The sequence below is a fragment of the Arachis stenosperma genome, chromosome 5 (assembly GCF_014773155.1).
Source record: "Arachis stenosperma cultivar V10309 chromosome 5, arast.V10309.gnm1.PFL2, whole genome shotgun sequence".
Taxonomy (NCBI): domain Eukaryota; kingdom Viridiplantae; phylum Streptophyta; class Magnoliopsida; order Fabales; family Fabaceae; genus Arachis; species Arachis stenosperma.
The window spans coordinates 2,340,850-2,356,925 of NC_080381.1; the positions used below are offsets into that span (position 1 = coordinate 2,340,850).

The 16,076-nt window shown below is 26.9% G+C and overlaps 1 protein-coding gene across 3 annotated transcripts; it reads right to left on the reverse strand.

The window, feature by feature from the left end:
* Positions 1-886: 886 nt before the first annotated feature.
* Positions 887-8,746, reverse strand: LOC130982009 (uncharacterized). 3 transcript variants are annotated; one of them, XM_057905822.1, is made up of 7 exons: positions 8,475-8,746; positions 4,260-4,353; positions 4,050-4,138; positions 3,781-3,951; positions 2,471-2,581; positions 1,601-1,667; positions 887-1,511 (listed from the first exon to the last, which is right to left on the reverse strand). In XM_057905822.1, exons 2-7 carry the CDS (start codon positions 4,333-4,335, stop codon positions 1,231-1,233), a joined length of 795 nt encoding a protein of 264 aa, XP_057761805.1. In that variant the 5' UTR covers positions 4,336-4,353; positions 8,475-8,746; the 3' UTR covers positions 887-1,230. The 3 variants fall into 3 exon arrangements, with proteins under 3 accessions (XP_057761805.1, XP_057761806.1, XP_057761807.1); XM_057905823.1 differs by lacking the exon at positions 8,475-8,746 and adding an exon at positions 6,361-6,742; XM_057905824.1 differs by lacking the exon at positions 8,475-8,746 and adding an exon at positions 5,465-5,536.
* Positions 8,747-16,076: the final 7,330 nt, after the last annotated feature.

Consider the following 16,076-nt stretch of genomic DNA (forward strand, 5'->3'; position numbering starts at 1 on the left):
TATTTTTCTGTGAGTAGGGTTTAGAATTTTAATGTGTGAGTAGAGTTATATTTTATTAATATATATGAAATTTGGAATGGTTAAATTTTATATTTGTTTGAAAATTTTTTATTTTTCTGCGGATAGGATCGGATAGAGTTTAGAACTTTAAGGTGCGGATAGAGTTAGGATTGAGAGATTCTCAACTCGCGGGTAGAGTAAGGTAGAATTTTAAAAAAGTTTTCAATCGACGGATAAAATTAGGGTAGAGTTCAAACCCTATCCATTGCCAGCACTAGTCAAATCCAAGCTTTTGTTATCATGTTGCATTTTTATTATATTTGCTTTGAGTAATGGTCATGAATCATGATAACATAAGCTTTGGTACTCTCAGCGTGTTTTTGCCTTCAAGTTCTCTCTTCTAATATTTTTCACAATTGCGGATGTAGAACATATAGGCAGTTGTCTTTGGGAAAGAAGAGAAGAGGGGTTGAAGATAATGGTGGAGGTAATTTTAGAATTTTATTAAAAAATCAACATAAATTTTGGATTTGGGTACTTTTGTCGTACGGAATCTATCTTTGATGGATACTACGTTAATTTCCTTCTTTAATGAGCACTTTCGTCAGCGTTCGTAAAGTTCATGGATATAAATGGTTGTTTTTCCTAATAATAAAAGAGGAGAATTGTTCAAACACAATTTTATTATTCGAATGAGGTGGCTGTTTCCATAAAAGCATTTTTATGAAAATGATATTATAAACCGTTAAATAATTCAATTAAATATATTAAACTATCTAACAATCTAATAGTTCACAATATCTTCATTGGAGTTCTCAATACAAAATTCCACAAAATTTAAGAGTCTAATAAATTTTTATAGTATAAGATAAAGGTTCTCCACATGTTATTAATTAATATATATTCAATATTAGCTTTGGATTACAAATCGAAGATCAATTAAATTGCAACTCCCATGGACTGACTTGTATTTGTTTTTTATCATTCTTGACATAGATTCTCCTATTTTATTTCTCCAATTCAATTAGATGCCAAATCCGGAAAGAGTGGTTGTGGAAGAATTAGGGGGTAGACAAATTTCTCCATAATATCCTAACATTTGGAGTTACTCTCGATGTGAAACTAGCCAGGATATTTCTTAACAACTATTTCTATCACATGAAGATGGATAACAAGAATATGCCACAACCATTAAACAACTATTTTGAAACTCTGAAATATTCAAGAAGCTCATGCAGCAGTGGCACTCGAGTTTCGATCGCTAGATTTGTTTTTGCGGCCCCAAACAGGATTGGACACAATAAGCTGATGCGGCACAAGCCGTTTCTCACGCTTCGTGAGCTTGCGGAAATTGTGAACCTTCAACCTCGCAATCTTCGCCTCTTCTTCAGCGGTTATTTCTCTTACTACAACTGTTAGCCGGCATTCCGGTTTGACTTTGATGCCGGCTCTTCCTTTGGAATGGTAAGAAACTTTCTTCCGGAATAATCCTTTTCCAACAAACGCTTCGGCTGCAAGAAATATGAAACAGCATCAGCACGGATTTAAACAAAGTGGCTAAACAAATTAAGTTACACAAGTGCAAAATTTGAAGCGTTACCAACAATGAGGCGCTCTGCATCCAATCCATGATTATTTACGGCATTTCCTTGGGCTTGAGTAATACCCTGCAGTGCTTATAACTTTAGAACATAAGTTTCCAATTCTGCATTTCCCAGCACAGATCATGGAAAAGGAGGAACAATCCCATAGAATTAGATAATGGTAATATTAAGGGGAAGAAGTGATGAAATTTTGGGAGCTGAAATATATGTAGGAAACAAACTACAAGTGCAGTGCGTAATAATAATAATAATAATAATATAATAATAATAATAATAATAATAAAGGCAGCTCTGTAGACAAGCATCTCGTGTTAATGCAGGATCCTAGAAAGGCCGCACCAAAAGGGCGTAATGTAGGCAGCCTAACCTGATAATTACATAAGTAGCCAATTCCACGGCTTGAACCCGTGACCTTGAGGCCACACGGAAACAACTCAACAACAACAACAATAAGGCCCTTGAAATTGTGGACCGAAGTGGAGGAGAAAAAATTGAGCAATCCAGAAAGCCAAAAGAATGTAGAAAATGATAGAGAAGGACATAAGGTAGCTAGAGAGAAAGCACAACAACATTGAAAGTATCTTAAGGTAAGAAAGAAGTTGATCTTTATGGTCTATTTTGTGAATGAATGAATCTGTGACTTTAGAGAGTTGCAGATATATTGCTAAGATACAAGGCTTAATGACCGACTACACCAACAGCTGAACTTGTTCTAAGGAAATACGAACTCTTGGTTAGAAACCAATGAGGACAGATAAATCAACAGCCTAGCCTTGATGCTGTATGGTGCTCTAGAGGAAGCAATTGAATACTCTTAGTTTTGTCTACACACAGAAATGAAAATACAGTGTAATACCACTTATTACCTGATATACAGTTCTTGAAGCTCGCTTTACTGTCACTTGCAATTGCAGCAATGCATCTTTAACCAGCATACCACGAACCAAAGCAGCAACCAAGTTGACCTTCTTAGGACTCTGAGAAAGCACGTTGAAAAATAAGGTAATCAGTCATATATGCTAACTGGACCACAGAAAAACAGAAACCCAGAAATTATGATCATGTTTCCATAGCATTCAATCCAAGGGTGGCTTTTCGTTGACCAGAAAATTATGCTGACTGAAGAAACACAGAAAGTTTCTCAAAAAGTAGGCAGAGGCACCATTTGACTTGGTGACCTGGTATTCTCTATGGGCACGTTCAGAGATGCTCAACCAATAGTCTCAGGATGAAACAGATCATGTTATACTTTTCAGTTTTCAAACTATTGCTATGCTGCAGTCTGAACTAGCTAACATTGTATTTTAAGCAGTTACTTCAGAATGACCCATATTAACAGGGGGAAAAAATGATATCCATAAGCAATTCACGATATATTGGCAATTTGACATTGACAAAATCACTGCAGCACCAAATGTTATGCTGTTAAAACTGAATTATCCATAATAATATAACAATAATTGTGAATGGCATGAAAGGCATTTCATAGTTGGTGCAAGCATTTGAGTTGAGTTGAGTTGTGTATCATATCGTCAAGCATGAAATGCCCAATGGTTATAAGGCATTTCAAAAGTTCAGGAATCTTCGAAAATCTTACTTCAAGATAAAATGGAAATAATGATTATAAAGAATATTACATACAAAAACTGATAAATCGAGGTAGAAATGAATACAGTCAGCACAATGGCAGTGACTGAACCTGTTAAGCAGGAACAATTTCCTTGTCTAAATCATAATAGTTTTGTTAAAAGCACCTTTCAGGATGAAAGATTGATGTTTTAATAGGAGTTTCTCTTTCAGACGTTTTTAGACACTAGAAACCTGCGCTTCAATCATATTTATTGTTTTTTTTTTCTCTTGTAAGAAGCATCTCTCAGTCCTCTCATTTTCTGTTAGACTACTTCATAATAGGGTTGTCTTAGTAAAGGGGTTCGTTTGTTGTTGCTTTTGGAAGAAGTACCATTTTCAAAACAGAGTTAGAAGCAGAAGTACAAATCATAGACATGCTTTTTTATTAAAATGAAATGGAATTAAACTATTTGAATGATAAGTACTCTTTAGCATAAATTAAAGAAAACCAATGAAATCAAAAGATTTGTGTCATGTCCATAATGTAAATTGAGCAATTACTTAAGAAATACAAGATAACAGAATTACACAAGGGAAAAAAACAAACCTGCTTTATTTTTGACATTACTGCTTGAACTCTTTCTTTCTTAACAGGTGTCTGCTTCTGGTCTTGAGCTTCTTTGCTACCCAAAAAGGAAGTTAAGGCTAACGGGGAGGAAGTTGGTGTTTGTTCCAGATTTGATGACTTAGAAAGCAAACAGGTAGAACCCGAAATTCCCTAAAACAAAAGAACCGTGTAAGCTCCAACTATCTGTCAATACAGTTTAAGTAGAGAGCTTATAACGTGATATGATCAGTCACAATGTAAATCAAAACCTGGTATTGGAAAGAGTGATAAACAGGGCTACGACTTGAAATTGAGGGCAATAGTATTGTTCTTGCTGTCAATGTCGTCAGACCCTTACCTACAATGTACAGAAATAGGTTTTCTAAAGTATTTAATAAAACCTAAAAAAATAAGAGTAAAGCATTAGCAACTTCACATAGTTTGCAAGAAGGAAATAGTTAAAAACATAAATCACTAACCTTGGGGAGATGAGGTGGTAGCAGAGTGTGCAATTTGACGAAAAACTGGCAAGAAATGCCTTTGCCACTGGACCATGATTACAATGCACTCTTTCTGTAAAGTACAACCACAATATGAATAGGTTGTTTAAGGAAATTAAAAAACGAAGCAAATTTATCAAATGTCATACAAAGTTTAGGATCACAAGAACAATATTCAAATCAACTATTTTTTCTTTAAATACAACTAGCGGCTCAAATGGCACCGTAGAACCTAGTGATGGCAATGGGTCCCATGGGGGCGGGGACATGCTCCGTCCCCGTCTCCATGGCTGTGTTTGTTTCTGAGAACAGGACAAGACACTAATGGACAGAGACACAAAATTTTGTGTTCTTGTATTATATTTGGTGATAAACTAAAACAAATTATGAAAATCCAATTTATTCTCATTTTTTTTCATTCAAAAAATTTGAGATGAAAAATATAATAATAAAAAATATAATTATAAAAAATTAACAAGAATAATGAAAGAAAAAATGAAAAATAAGTTGTGTTCCTTGTTAGTGTCTATGTGTCCTTCCTATCAAGATGGACACAAAATACACTAATTCAGTGTCTCTGGACCAAGGTTCTGAGAACCGGACCAGTCATCAAACCGTTCTAGTCACTGGTTCACTGGTTTACTGGTCCAACCGATCCAACCAGTGGTTCAACCGGAAAAACCGTTTTAAAATAGAATAATAAATTATAAATATGCAAGTATTAAGTTGAGGGTATAGGGTAGTATGAAATTTTTCTAATGAAATACAATTCCTCATTAGTACACAAAATGTTAAAAGAAATATCTGACAAGAACAACAGGAAGAATATCAAATGAAATCATAAATCCAACTGAAAAATAAACATAGTACTTGGATAAATAAATTTGATAACATTATTAATAACAAAGTTGGTAGTGGACTAGTGCTAGAAAGGCTTTCACCAAATGAAGGTGCATACAGGCTTTAAGAGACAATAGACTTGGGTTTGTGCAGCAGCATTTTGGATGAGTTGCTTTGAAGACCATTTGGTGAAACTAAACTTTGAATAAGTACAATACGAGCTTCACCAAATGCTCATAACACACAAAGACAGTTTCTCAAGATACATAAATAAGTGCTCATCTTCTGAAAATAATCATTTGAATTGGTATAACGCAGGAAAAAATGACCATAAGTCTCTTTACCCAAGTCAAAATAAACAACCATATCTGAACTCAACAATCAGCATTCAGCACCAAACATTACAAACATTAACCAATAATCACACTAAACCTGCAACCAGCATTACAAACAGCAACAAACATTAGTACATTATAAAACATTCCAAAACAGTGATGACACTAAACCTGCATAGTAAATAATCTCAAAGACAATGATTACCAATATCCAGCAAATAAACAATAAATACACAACAATTTAGCAAATAAACAAGAACATGACCTAAATAGAAAATCCAACAAATTAAGTCGCAGCAAATTATCAACTTAACAAGTTCAAGAACAGAAAATCACAACAAAAAAAAAAAAATTAAAAGTAACAGAAGAACAGAAGAACAATTAGCAAATTAACAAGTTCACAATAACAATTAAAATCTACCAGAAGAACACTAATGCAAGTGGAATCATCATGCTAATATGTTCTGCAAAGATGTTATTTGTGCAGCTAAAATTTCTTAATTACTATGATCCAATTATTCTAATTTCACATGCAATCAACTTACTAAGTTTCTAAAAGCTAGAAATTCTAAAACCAACCAGAAATATGGTTAAAGCATTTCATCAAACATGTTGAGTGCGTTAAAATTAAAACCAACCAGAAATATGGTTAAAGCATTTCATCAAACATGTTGAGTGCGTTAAAATTAAAACGAAATAAGAGAATTCAAAGCTTAATTTCAATGTGACAGAGAAGAGAACATAACTATTGTAACTTTATTCCGTCTATGAAAAAATCCAAACCACTTCCAAATCAAATAATTACTTATTGTAATAGAAATCAGAAGATGCAGAGTTTGAAGAAGAGTATTGGTGTTGTGTGAGTGTATTGTCTGGTGGGCTGGTGGCGGGTTTAGGGAACTCACGGCGACAAAAGAGAGCAGTTCGACGGCTGGGTGGAGCGCGCGGGTTGGTCGCAGAGTTTGAAGCGGAGCAACGTGGCTTCCAGACGAACGCGAACTCGAACGGTGAACAACGAAGAACGCGAACGAAGACGACAGCTGAACGAAGATGTGAACGTGAACGGCAAACAAACGACGACGGAAGGAAGGCTGAGCAGACAAAGACGACGGACGCCGAGCTCGAGGAAGCAGCCGCAATTGGTGACAGCGAACAGGGGTTGAAGACTAGGAGCACGAGGGAAGATAGATGACGGATGGCGAACTTTGAGTGCGACGGACGGCGGCAGTATTTCACTCCTTGCGGCGGTGGCGTAGGCTTACAGTGCTGGGGTTTGTGTGATTTCTTTCTAAAATGAAAGAAAGAAAGGGAGAAAGGGAGAAAGAAACGAAGGAGCTAATTGTTAATATTACCGGTTCGTGATTAAACCGTTTTTTTCAGGTACTATTTCTTTTTTATAGAATTTTTTATTGGGTTAGATAATTAATTCCTTCTTATCATTCTTACTTCAATATCATTTTAACATTGTATTATATTATTTGATTTGTAATAAAAATAATAACAAAAATAATTAGTTTTCAAATTTTTAAAAGATAAATATTATCAAAGACAAAATTGATCTTTTAAAATACTAAAAAAATAATTTTTTGAAAAGAAAAATCAATTTTTAGAAAAAAATTAGTTTTCTAAATAAAAATAGATTTTTATGTACAAAAATTATTTTTTCATGTAAAAATAGATTTTTTTAAAATTAATTTTTTATTTAAAATTAATTTAGCTTATTAACCTAGACAAAATTTTTTATTAATCAAATTCGGATTTAATAGTAACTATATGTATTCCAACGTATTAATAATAAATTTAAAAATAACATAATTATATTTATAAATTTTATTTTAATATAAGTATTATTATATAATTTTTTATTAAAATTTTTGGCCCCTTCAAATATTTTTTTCAAGTTCTATTCTCATTCTCTGTTAAATTAGTTTGTAGTTGATACAGAAAATTTGAAATTACATGACTATTTTAGTCATTTTATATAATATTTTAGTCATGTCCATGTGTAATTGTGTATCCAAACATAATACTGAACATTACATTAGTGTCTTGTACATCATATCCAAACACAATACACAAAGAATAATTTTTAATGTCTCCGTCTTATTATTTCTGTCTTAATGTCATATTCTATTCTGTCTTTAAAAACAAATGCTACCATAGTTATTACTTCACAACTATTATTCCAACGCTTACACCATCATTTCTTTCGTTAAAATCATTCTTCATTACTCATTTTTAACACAAATCAAATCTTAGTCAATCTCAATGATAAAAATAAATGCTAAATATTTCAAACTATAATTTATATCTTCACATTATCATTCATGAAGGACAAAATAACATAATACTCTTTGCCTATTTTTCTTTTCCTTAGTAATTTTTTTGGGTTACGTACGATTTTAATCTCTAGAATAGGAGTTGAAAATTTATTTCGTCTCCGGCTTTTTTTTTTGCTACAAATAGTCCTAAAAGTGTCACTAAGTTTTAAAACCCATTCTTCCCCAAAATCAACCAGAAACAAAATAGAAGACCAAATTGAACCAAAATCCACCACCACCACCATTATCAACATGGTCATCATCATCATCATCATCATCATCATCATCATCATCATCATCATCATCATCATCATCATCAGAACTTCTTTAAAATCAACCGAAATCAACCAGAAGAAAAACAGAAAGCCCAAGCTGAACCAGAACCCACCACTACCACCACCATTATCATCATGGTCATCATTAGAAGAACAATAGATAATGGAATCATAAAAAGAAATATAAGAAGAACAACAACAATGATAATGGAATCATAAGAAAAACAACAAAACTTAGAACCCACCACCACCACCCCACCCAGAACTCAGAAAATCAGAACAATCAAAACTCATAACTATCAACAAAATTCAAAACTAAAATTCTTCCTCTTTCATTAACAAAATTCATATGCAATTACAACAATAAAAAATATCCAAATTCATCTTCAATTACAAAAACAAAAAATTTATAAATATAATTACCAAAGCAAACGACGAGATGAGGTGCGACGAAGAGGAGGAGGTACGGCAAGACGATGACGTCGGTGAAGGCAAGGAGGAGGAGACGGCTCGCTGTGCTCGACGTCTACCCTCACAGTGAGATCCAGTGGCGAGGACTGAACGACGAGGAACAGGAGTGGCAACGGCGAAGAACAGCGGCGGTGGCCCTTCCCTTCCCTTCCCCTGCCGCTTCCCCTTCCCTTCCCCTTTTTCTCCCTGAACCAAAACCTAACCCTCCTCCAACTGATACCCTCCCCCTTTCCTTTAACCCGTGTTTCTTTTCTTTTTTTTTTCTTTTCTTTTTAGTCAAGAATATTTTCGGAATAAAAATTAAAAATTTAATAAAAAAGACAATTTTAAAATTAAGTTAAACCTATTGCAGCCTAAAAAAAATTTATATACGGTTTTTCAAATCTATACCAATATATAACGGGGATATGGGAGTTTGGTATCCAATTCCTTCTTCCCATTTTACCCTCTTTCTTTTTTTTAAAAGAAGGATTTACACACTTCACTTTTAAAAAAAAAAAATTTGTTACTATGTATTTAATTTTTTATTTTTTTTAAAAAAAATTGTTTTTACCCATGACAAAGTTTAAAACTAATTTATTTTATTTCAAGTAATAACATAATTTATTGATATTCTATAACAAAATTAATTAAATTACAATACACGGTTAAATATTTTCTGATGTCTATTTTTATCTTAAAAAAATTACATATAAATGTGTATTCTTAATTAAATCTATACCAATTAATTAAATTACAATACACGGTTATATATTTTTTTATGTCTATTGTTTATATTTAAAAAAAATTACATACAGAAGAGTACTCCTTAATCAAATCTATACCAATATATAATGGATTATACCAATGTATAATGGGATAGGAAAATTTGATATCTAATTTCTTCTCTCTATTTTACCCCTATTTTTTTATGTTCATTAAACACTGAATTCAATATAATAACTGTTACTACGTCCTCCATTTTTTTATTTTTATCAAAAAAAGAATTTATCCCACGACAGAGTATCAAACTAATTCACTTTCAACCCCACGACATATTTTAAAACTGATTTTCTTCCAATAAAAAAACTGTTACCACTATGTACTCAATTTAAAAACTGACCCACTTTCAATAAAAAACTGATCCACCTTCAGTCGTACTTACTCCCAAGAGAATTAAATTACTCTTTCGCTTTCAATTTTGGTCTCGCAACATTTTTCTTCTCTGCATCTCGCTATCACGAATCAACAATCACGTCAACATCAACTACTTGGACAGAATCTGTTAGGCGAAGAAGACAGAAAATGATAGAAGAACAAGACATCAACACCTAACTAGAAGACGTGTACTTATTGGGAGATAATTCAACAAGAAACAAGTTGTCATATCAACTAATACAACTACATAAGTGGAGTACCACAAACACAGGAGTAGCCAAACACAGGAGAGCAAGTTCTTCAATTCTTTATTCCAATAATTTATCCTTTTATTAATTTTATCCGTTTTCAATTTTTCTTATTTCTCTTTCCAATTCTGAATGTGCTTCTCTGTATGTAACAATTATTTGGATGAGTTTCTGTGATTTTCTGAACTAGATAGTGACTATGCTAAATGTTGATTTTGGATGCCATTTATGAAAGGAGAAAAAAAAATAATTAGGGATGATAAATAATTTTTTATCGATTTTATCGTTTTATTTTGGGTATATTCTTTATGTGAGTACTTTATACCAATAGTTGATCTCATTATTCAATTTTTAGTACTTCTCCTCTCACCATTAGGTGCACTTTTCTGTATTATTACTATTGTCATCATTCTCCTTCCTTTAATATCGTGATTGTATCGCCTCCATTTTTTTCTCGCTTCCATTCACTACAATTGCAAATTTTATACCGTTTTACTGCAGTTATTAATTTCACGCATAACTTTCACCTTGATTTTCCTTTCTCTTCAGTTTACTTATCAAACTATATTAATTCTTATATATTTTTAATCTATCTTTCACATCAAAGTTTTATTTCATCAATTTAATTTTAAAAAAATTATTATTTTTTTATCTGATATTTGTTTTTAAATTTTTTTGACATGTATATACCTATCAATAATGAACCGAAGAACTCTCATAAATTATTTTGTCAATTTTTTTTTATTTTTTAAATGGTTTTGTACAGGATAAAATTATTTTTAAAATTTTTTAAAGTATTAATTATGTAAAATATTTTTTTAAATTTTAAGTGCATTAATATTTACCCTTTAGTTAAATCTCAATTTTTTTAAACTGCTTTGTATTTAATGATGTTATTTTTTTAATTTTTTAAATTATTAATTATATAGAGTATTGGAATTAAAATTTGAGTACATAAATATTTATTTTTAAATTAAATTAAATAAATTATACAGCAAGAAATTTAACTATTTTGTATTTCACAATATTATTTATTGGCATATAGTTCTGATTATTTGATGAGTTTAATTTTGATGGTGATTAGATGCACGTGTAAAACTATTTTACATTAATAGCACATCAAAATTAAATTCTTATTTGATTAGCATAAAAAGACGGAAAAAAATTGCAACTACCAATGATTTGTTAAATATTGATATGTTTATTTCTTAAACTATTAACGATGTAGAGTTCTGACATTTAAGTACATGAAAATTTGTTTATAATTCAATTAAAAAATAATTTATTTTCAAAAAAAATTAATTAATTAAATATTATTTGTTTGGCATATAGTATTGATTATTTGATTGGCATATAAAAAATGCAAAAAAAAATATATATGTATCTATCAATAGTAAGTGAAAAATTCTCATAGATATTTTGCTAATTATTTTTTTAATTTTAATCAGTTTTATGTCGGTTAATATTATTTTTATTAAATATTAGATTGACATATAACATTAAGATTGGTAGGATAATAACACCTATGAATTAGTTTTTTTAAATAACCAGATAACACAACAAATATCTAAATTTTTTGTTATATATTTTTTAACAGTTTCAACCTTTACAATATTATACAAGCTAATTTAGATAGCCAATATAAAGTAAAATAAGTAACAACATGAAGATATAGAATTTCACTTTTTGTTATATAGTACAAAAATAATATAATAATATAATAAATTATAATAAAAATAAAGTAAAATAAGTAACAGCAAGAAGATATAGAATTTTATTTTTTGTTTTGTAGTACAAAGATAATATAATAATCTAATAAATTATAATATTCTAATAAATTATAATAATAGAATTATAATATAGAATTTTATAATATAATAATCTAATAAATTATAATATAGAATTTTATTTTTTGTTTTGAAAGTTGCGATAATAGTACTTGGTGATAATTAATTACGATCGGGTGAAGAGAAGGTGTGAGGAGAAGAAGAAAATGAGAAAGGAGAATAAAGCAATAATAGTGTGCAATAGAAATAATAGTAAGAGAAAATAATAGTGTGTGGTACAATAAGAAGATATAATAAAAGTATACATTAATAATTCAAAAAAAAAATCTTAAAATTAAAGATAATTTAATAAATTGAATATAAAATTTAAAAAATAAAATATTTTTTATCTATTAGAATTATGAATATAAATTAAAAATAAAATATTTTTATTTATTAGAATTTGTAATAAAATAAAAAAATACTTTAAATAAATTTTTATATTTGCTTCAAATTAAATACCGTTAAACAAATAAATAAATAAACTTTATAATATTTATAATAATTACTTTATAAATATTTATCTTAATTTTATTACACATAATAACAACATAATAAATTTTTTAATATCTTATTTAATTTAAATTTATAATTTTTGAACGTCTAAAAGTTAAATAACTTATAAAATTTTTATATTTATTTTAAATATATTTTTTAATTTTTAATTATTTTATCAAATCTATAATTAATTGAATTAATTGAATTTGTCCCTACTATATTAAGGAATCAATTTAATTGAATAATCTTGAAGTGTTTATATAGTTTTTTGTAGTAAATAAATCTGATAGTTGTTCAAGACTCAAAAAGTTATTAATAAGGATATGTATGATGAACTACGAAGATTTTTTTCAAGTACACAATTTTTATATTCTCCTATTTTGTTATTAATTATTCTTATAGTTTGATATTTAAAAATAAAAAAAATAAACATTCTCATTTCTTCTTTTTTTTTTTTCATTACTTACAAGAAAATGAAGACCTCTTCAAATTCATATTTTGGCCTACCACTTAAAAAATATGAACACAACTATAAATATCTGTGATATTTAAGTAAAAATTATCTTTTGTAAATAACTAATATGTATTTTGATTTATATATAATTTTTTTGAATCAGGATAATATTATTATCATTATTTTTTGAACTATATATATATATATATATATACCTTTTTATTGTGTGTTTTTATAATTTAATATTTTAAAATTTTTTTATAATAGTTTTAATAAATTATAATATAGAATTTTATTTTTTGTTTTGAAAGTTGCGATAATAGTACTTGGTGATAATTAATTACGATCGGGTGAAGAGAAGGTGTGAGGAGAAGAAGAAAATGAGAAAGGAGAATAAAGCAATAATAGTGTGCAATAGAAATAATAGTAAGAGAAAATAATAGTGTGTGGTACAATAAGAATATATAATAAAAGTATACATTAATAATTCAAAAAAAAATCTTAAAATTAAAGATAATTTAATAAATTGAATATAAAATTTAAAAAATAAAATATTTTTTATCTATTAGAATTATGAATATAAAATTAAAAAATAAAATATTTTTTATTTATTAGAATTATTAATAAAAATAAAAAAATACTTTAAATATAAATTTTTATATTTGCTTCAAATTAAATACCGTTAAACAAATAAATAAATAAACTTTATAATATTTATAAATAATTACTTTATAAATATTTATCTTAATTTTATTACACATAATAACAACATAATAAATTTTTTTAATATCTTTAATTTAAATTTATAATTTTGAACGTCTAAAAGTTAAATAACTTATAAAATTTTTATATTATTTTTAAATATATTTTTTAATTTTTAAATTATTTTATCAAATCTATAATTAATTGAATTAATTGAATTTGTCCCTACTATATTAAGGAATCAATTTAATTGAATAATCTTGAAGTTTTATAGTTATTTTTGTAGTAATAAATCTGATAGTTGTTCAAGACTCAAAAAGTTATTAATAAGGATATGTATGATGAACTACGAAGATTTTTTTCAAGTACACAATTTTTATATTCTCCTATTTTGTTATTAATTATTCTTATAGTTTGATATTTAAAAATAAAAAAAAAACATTCTCATTTCTTTTTTTTTTTCATTACTTACAAGAAAATGAGACCTCTTCAAATTCATATTTTGGCCTACCACTTAAAAAATATGAACACAATATAAATATCTGTGATATTTAAGTAAAATTATCTTTTGTAAATAACTAATATGTATTTTGATTATATATAATTTTTTTGAATCAGGATAATATTATTATCATATTTTTTGAACTATATATATATATATATATATATATATAATATATACCTTTTTATTGTGTGTTTTATAATTTAATATTTTAAAATTTTTTTATAATAGTTTTAATAAATTATAATATAGAATTTTATTTTTTGTTTTGAAAGTTGCGATAATAGTACTTGGTGATAATTAACTACGATCGGGTGAAGAGAAGGTGTGAGGAGAAGAAGAAAATGAGAAAGGAGAATAAAGCAATAATAGTGTGCAATAGAAATAATAGTAAGAGAAAATAATAGTGTGTGGTACAATAAGAATATATAATAAAAGTATACATTAATAATTCAAAAAAAAATCTTAAAATTAAAGATAATTTAATAAATTGAATAAAATTTAAAAAATAAAATATTTTTTATCTATTAGAATTATGAATATAAAATTAAAAAATAAAATATTTTTTATTTAGAATTATTAATAAAATAAAAAAATACTTTAAATATAAATTTATATTTGCTTAAAATTAAATACCATTAAAAATAAATAAATAAACTTTATAATATTTATAAATAATTACTTTAAATATTTATCTTAATTTTATTACACATAATAACAACATAATAAATTTTTTAATATCTTATTTAATTTAAATTTATAATTTTTGAACGTCTAAAAGTTAAATAACTTATAAAATTTTTATATTTATTTTTAATATTTTTTAATTTTTAAATTATTTTATCAAATCTATAATTAATTGAATTAATTGAATTTGTCCCTACTATTAAGGAATCAATTAATTGAATAATCTTGAAGTGTTTATATAGTTATTTTTGTAGTAAATAAATCTGATAGTTGTTCAAGACTCAAAAAGTTATTAATAAGGATATGTATGATGAACTACGAAGATTTTTTTAAAGTACACATTTTTATATCTCCTATTTTGTTATTAATTATCTTATAGTTTGATATTTAAAATAAAAAATAAACATTCTCATTTCTTCTTTTTTTTTTCATTACTTACAAGAAAATGAAGACCTCTTCAAATTCATATTTTGGCCTGCCACTTAAAATATGAACACAATATAAATATCTGTGATATTTAAGTAAAAATTATCTTTTGTAAATACTAATATGTATTTTGATTTATATATTTTTTTGAATCAGGATAATATTATTATCATTATTTTTTGAACTATATATATATATATATACCTTTTTATTGTGTGTTTATAATTTAATATTAAAATTTTTTATAATAGTTTTAATAAATTATAATATAGAATTTATTTTTTGTTTTGAAAGTTGCGATAATAGTACTTGGTGATTTAATTACGATCGGGTGAAGAGAAGGTGTGAGGAGAAGAAAATGAGAAAGGAGAATAAAGCATAATAGTGTGCAATAGAAATAATAGTAAGAGAAATAATAGTGTGTACAATAAGAATATATAATAAAGTATTAATAATTCAAAAAAAATTAATAATTAAAATTAAATCTTAAAATTAAAGATAATATTTAATTGAATATAAATTTAAAAATAAAATATTTTTATCTATTAGAATTATGAAATAAAATTAAAAAATAAAATATTTTTTATTTATTAGAATTATTAAAAAATAAAAAAAATACTTTAAATATTTTATAAATTTTTCATATTTGCTTAATACCGTTAAACAAATAAATAAATAAACTTTATAATATTTATAAATAATTACTTTATAAATATTTATCTTAATTTTATTACACATAATAACAACATAATAAATTTTTTTAATATCTTATTTAATTTAAATTTATAATTTTTGAACGTCTAAAAGTTAAATAACTTATAAAATTTTTATATTTATTTTTAAATATATTTTTTAATTTTTAAATTATTTTATCAAATCTATAATTAATTGAATTAATTGAATTTGTCCCTACTATATTAAGGAATCAATTTAATTGAATAATCTTGAAGTGTTTATAGTTATTTTTGTAGTAAATAAATCTGATAGTTGTTCAAGACTCAAAAAGTTATTAATAAAGATATGTATGATGAACTACGAAGATTTTTTTAAAGTACACAATTTTTATATTCTCCT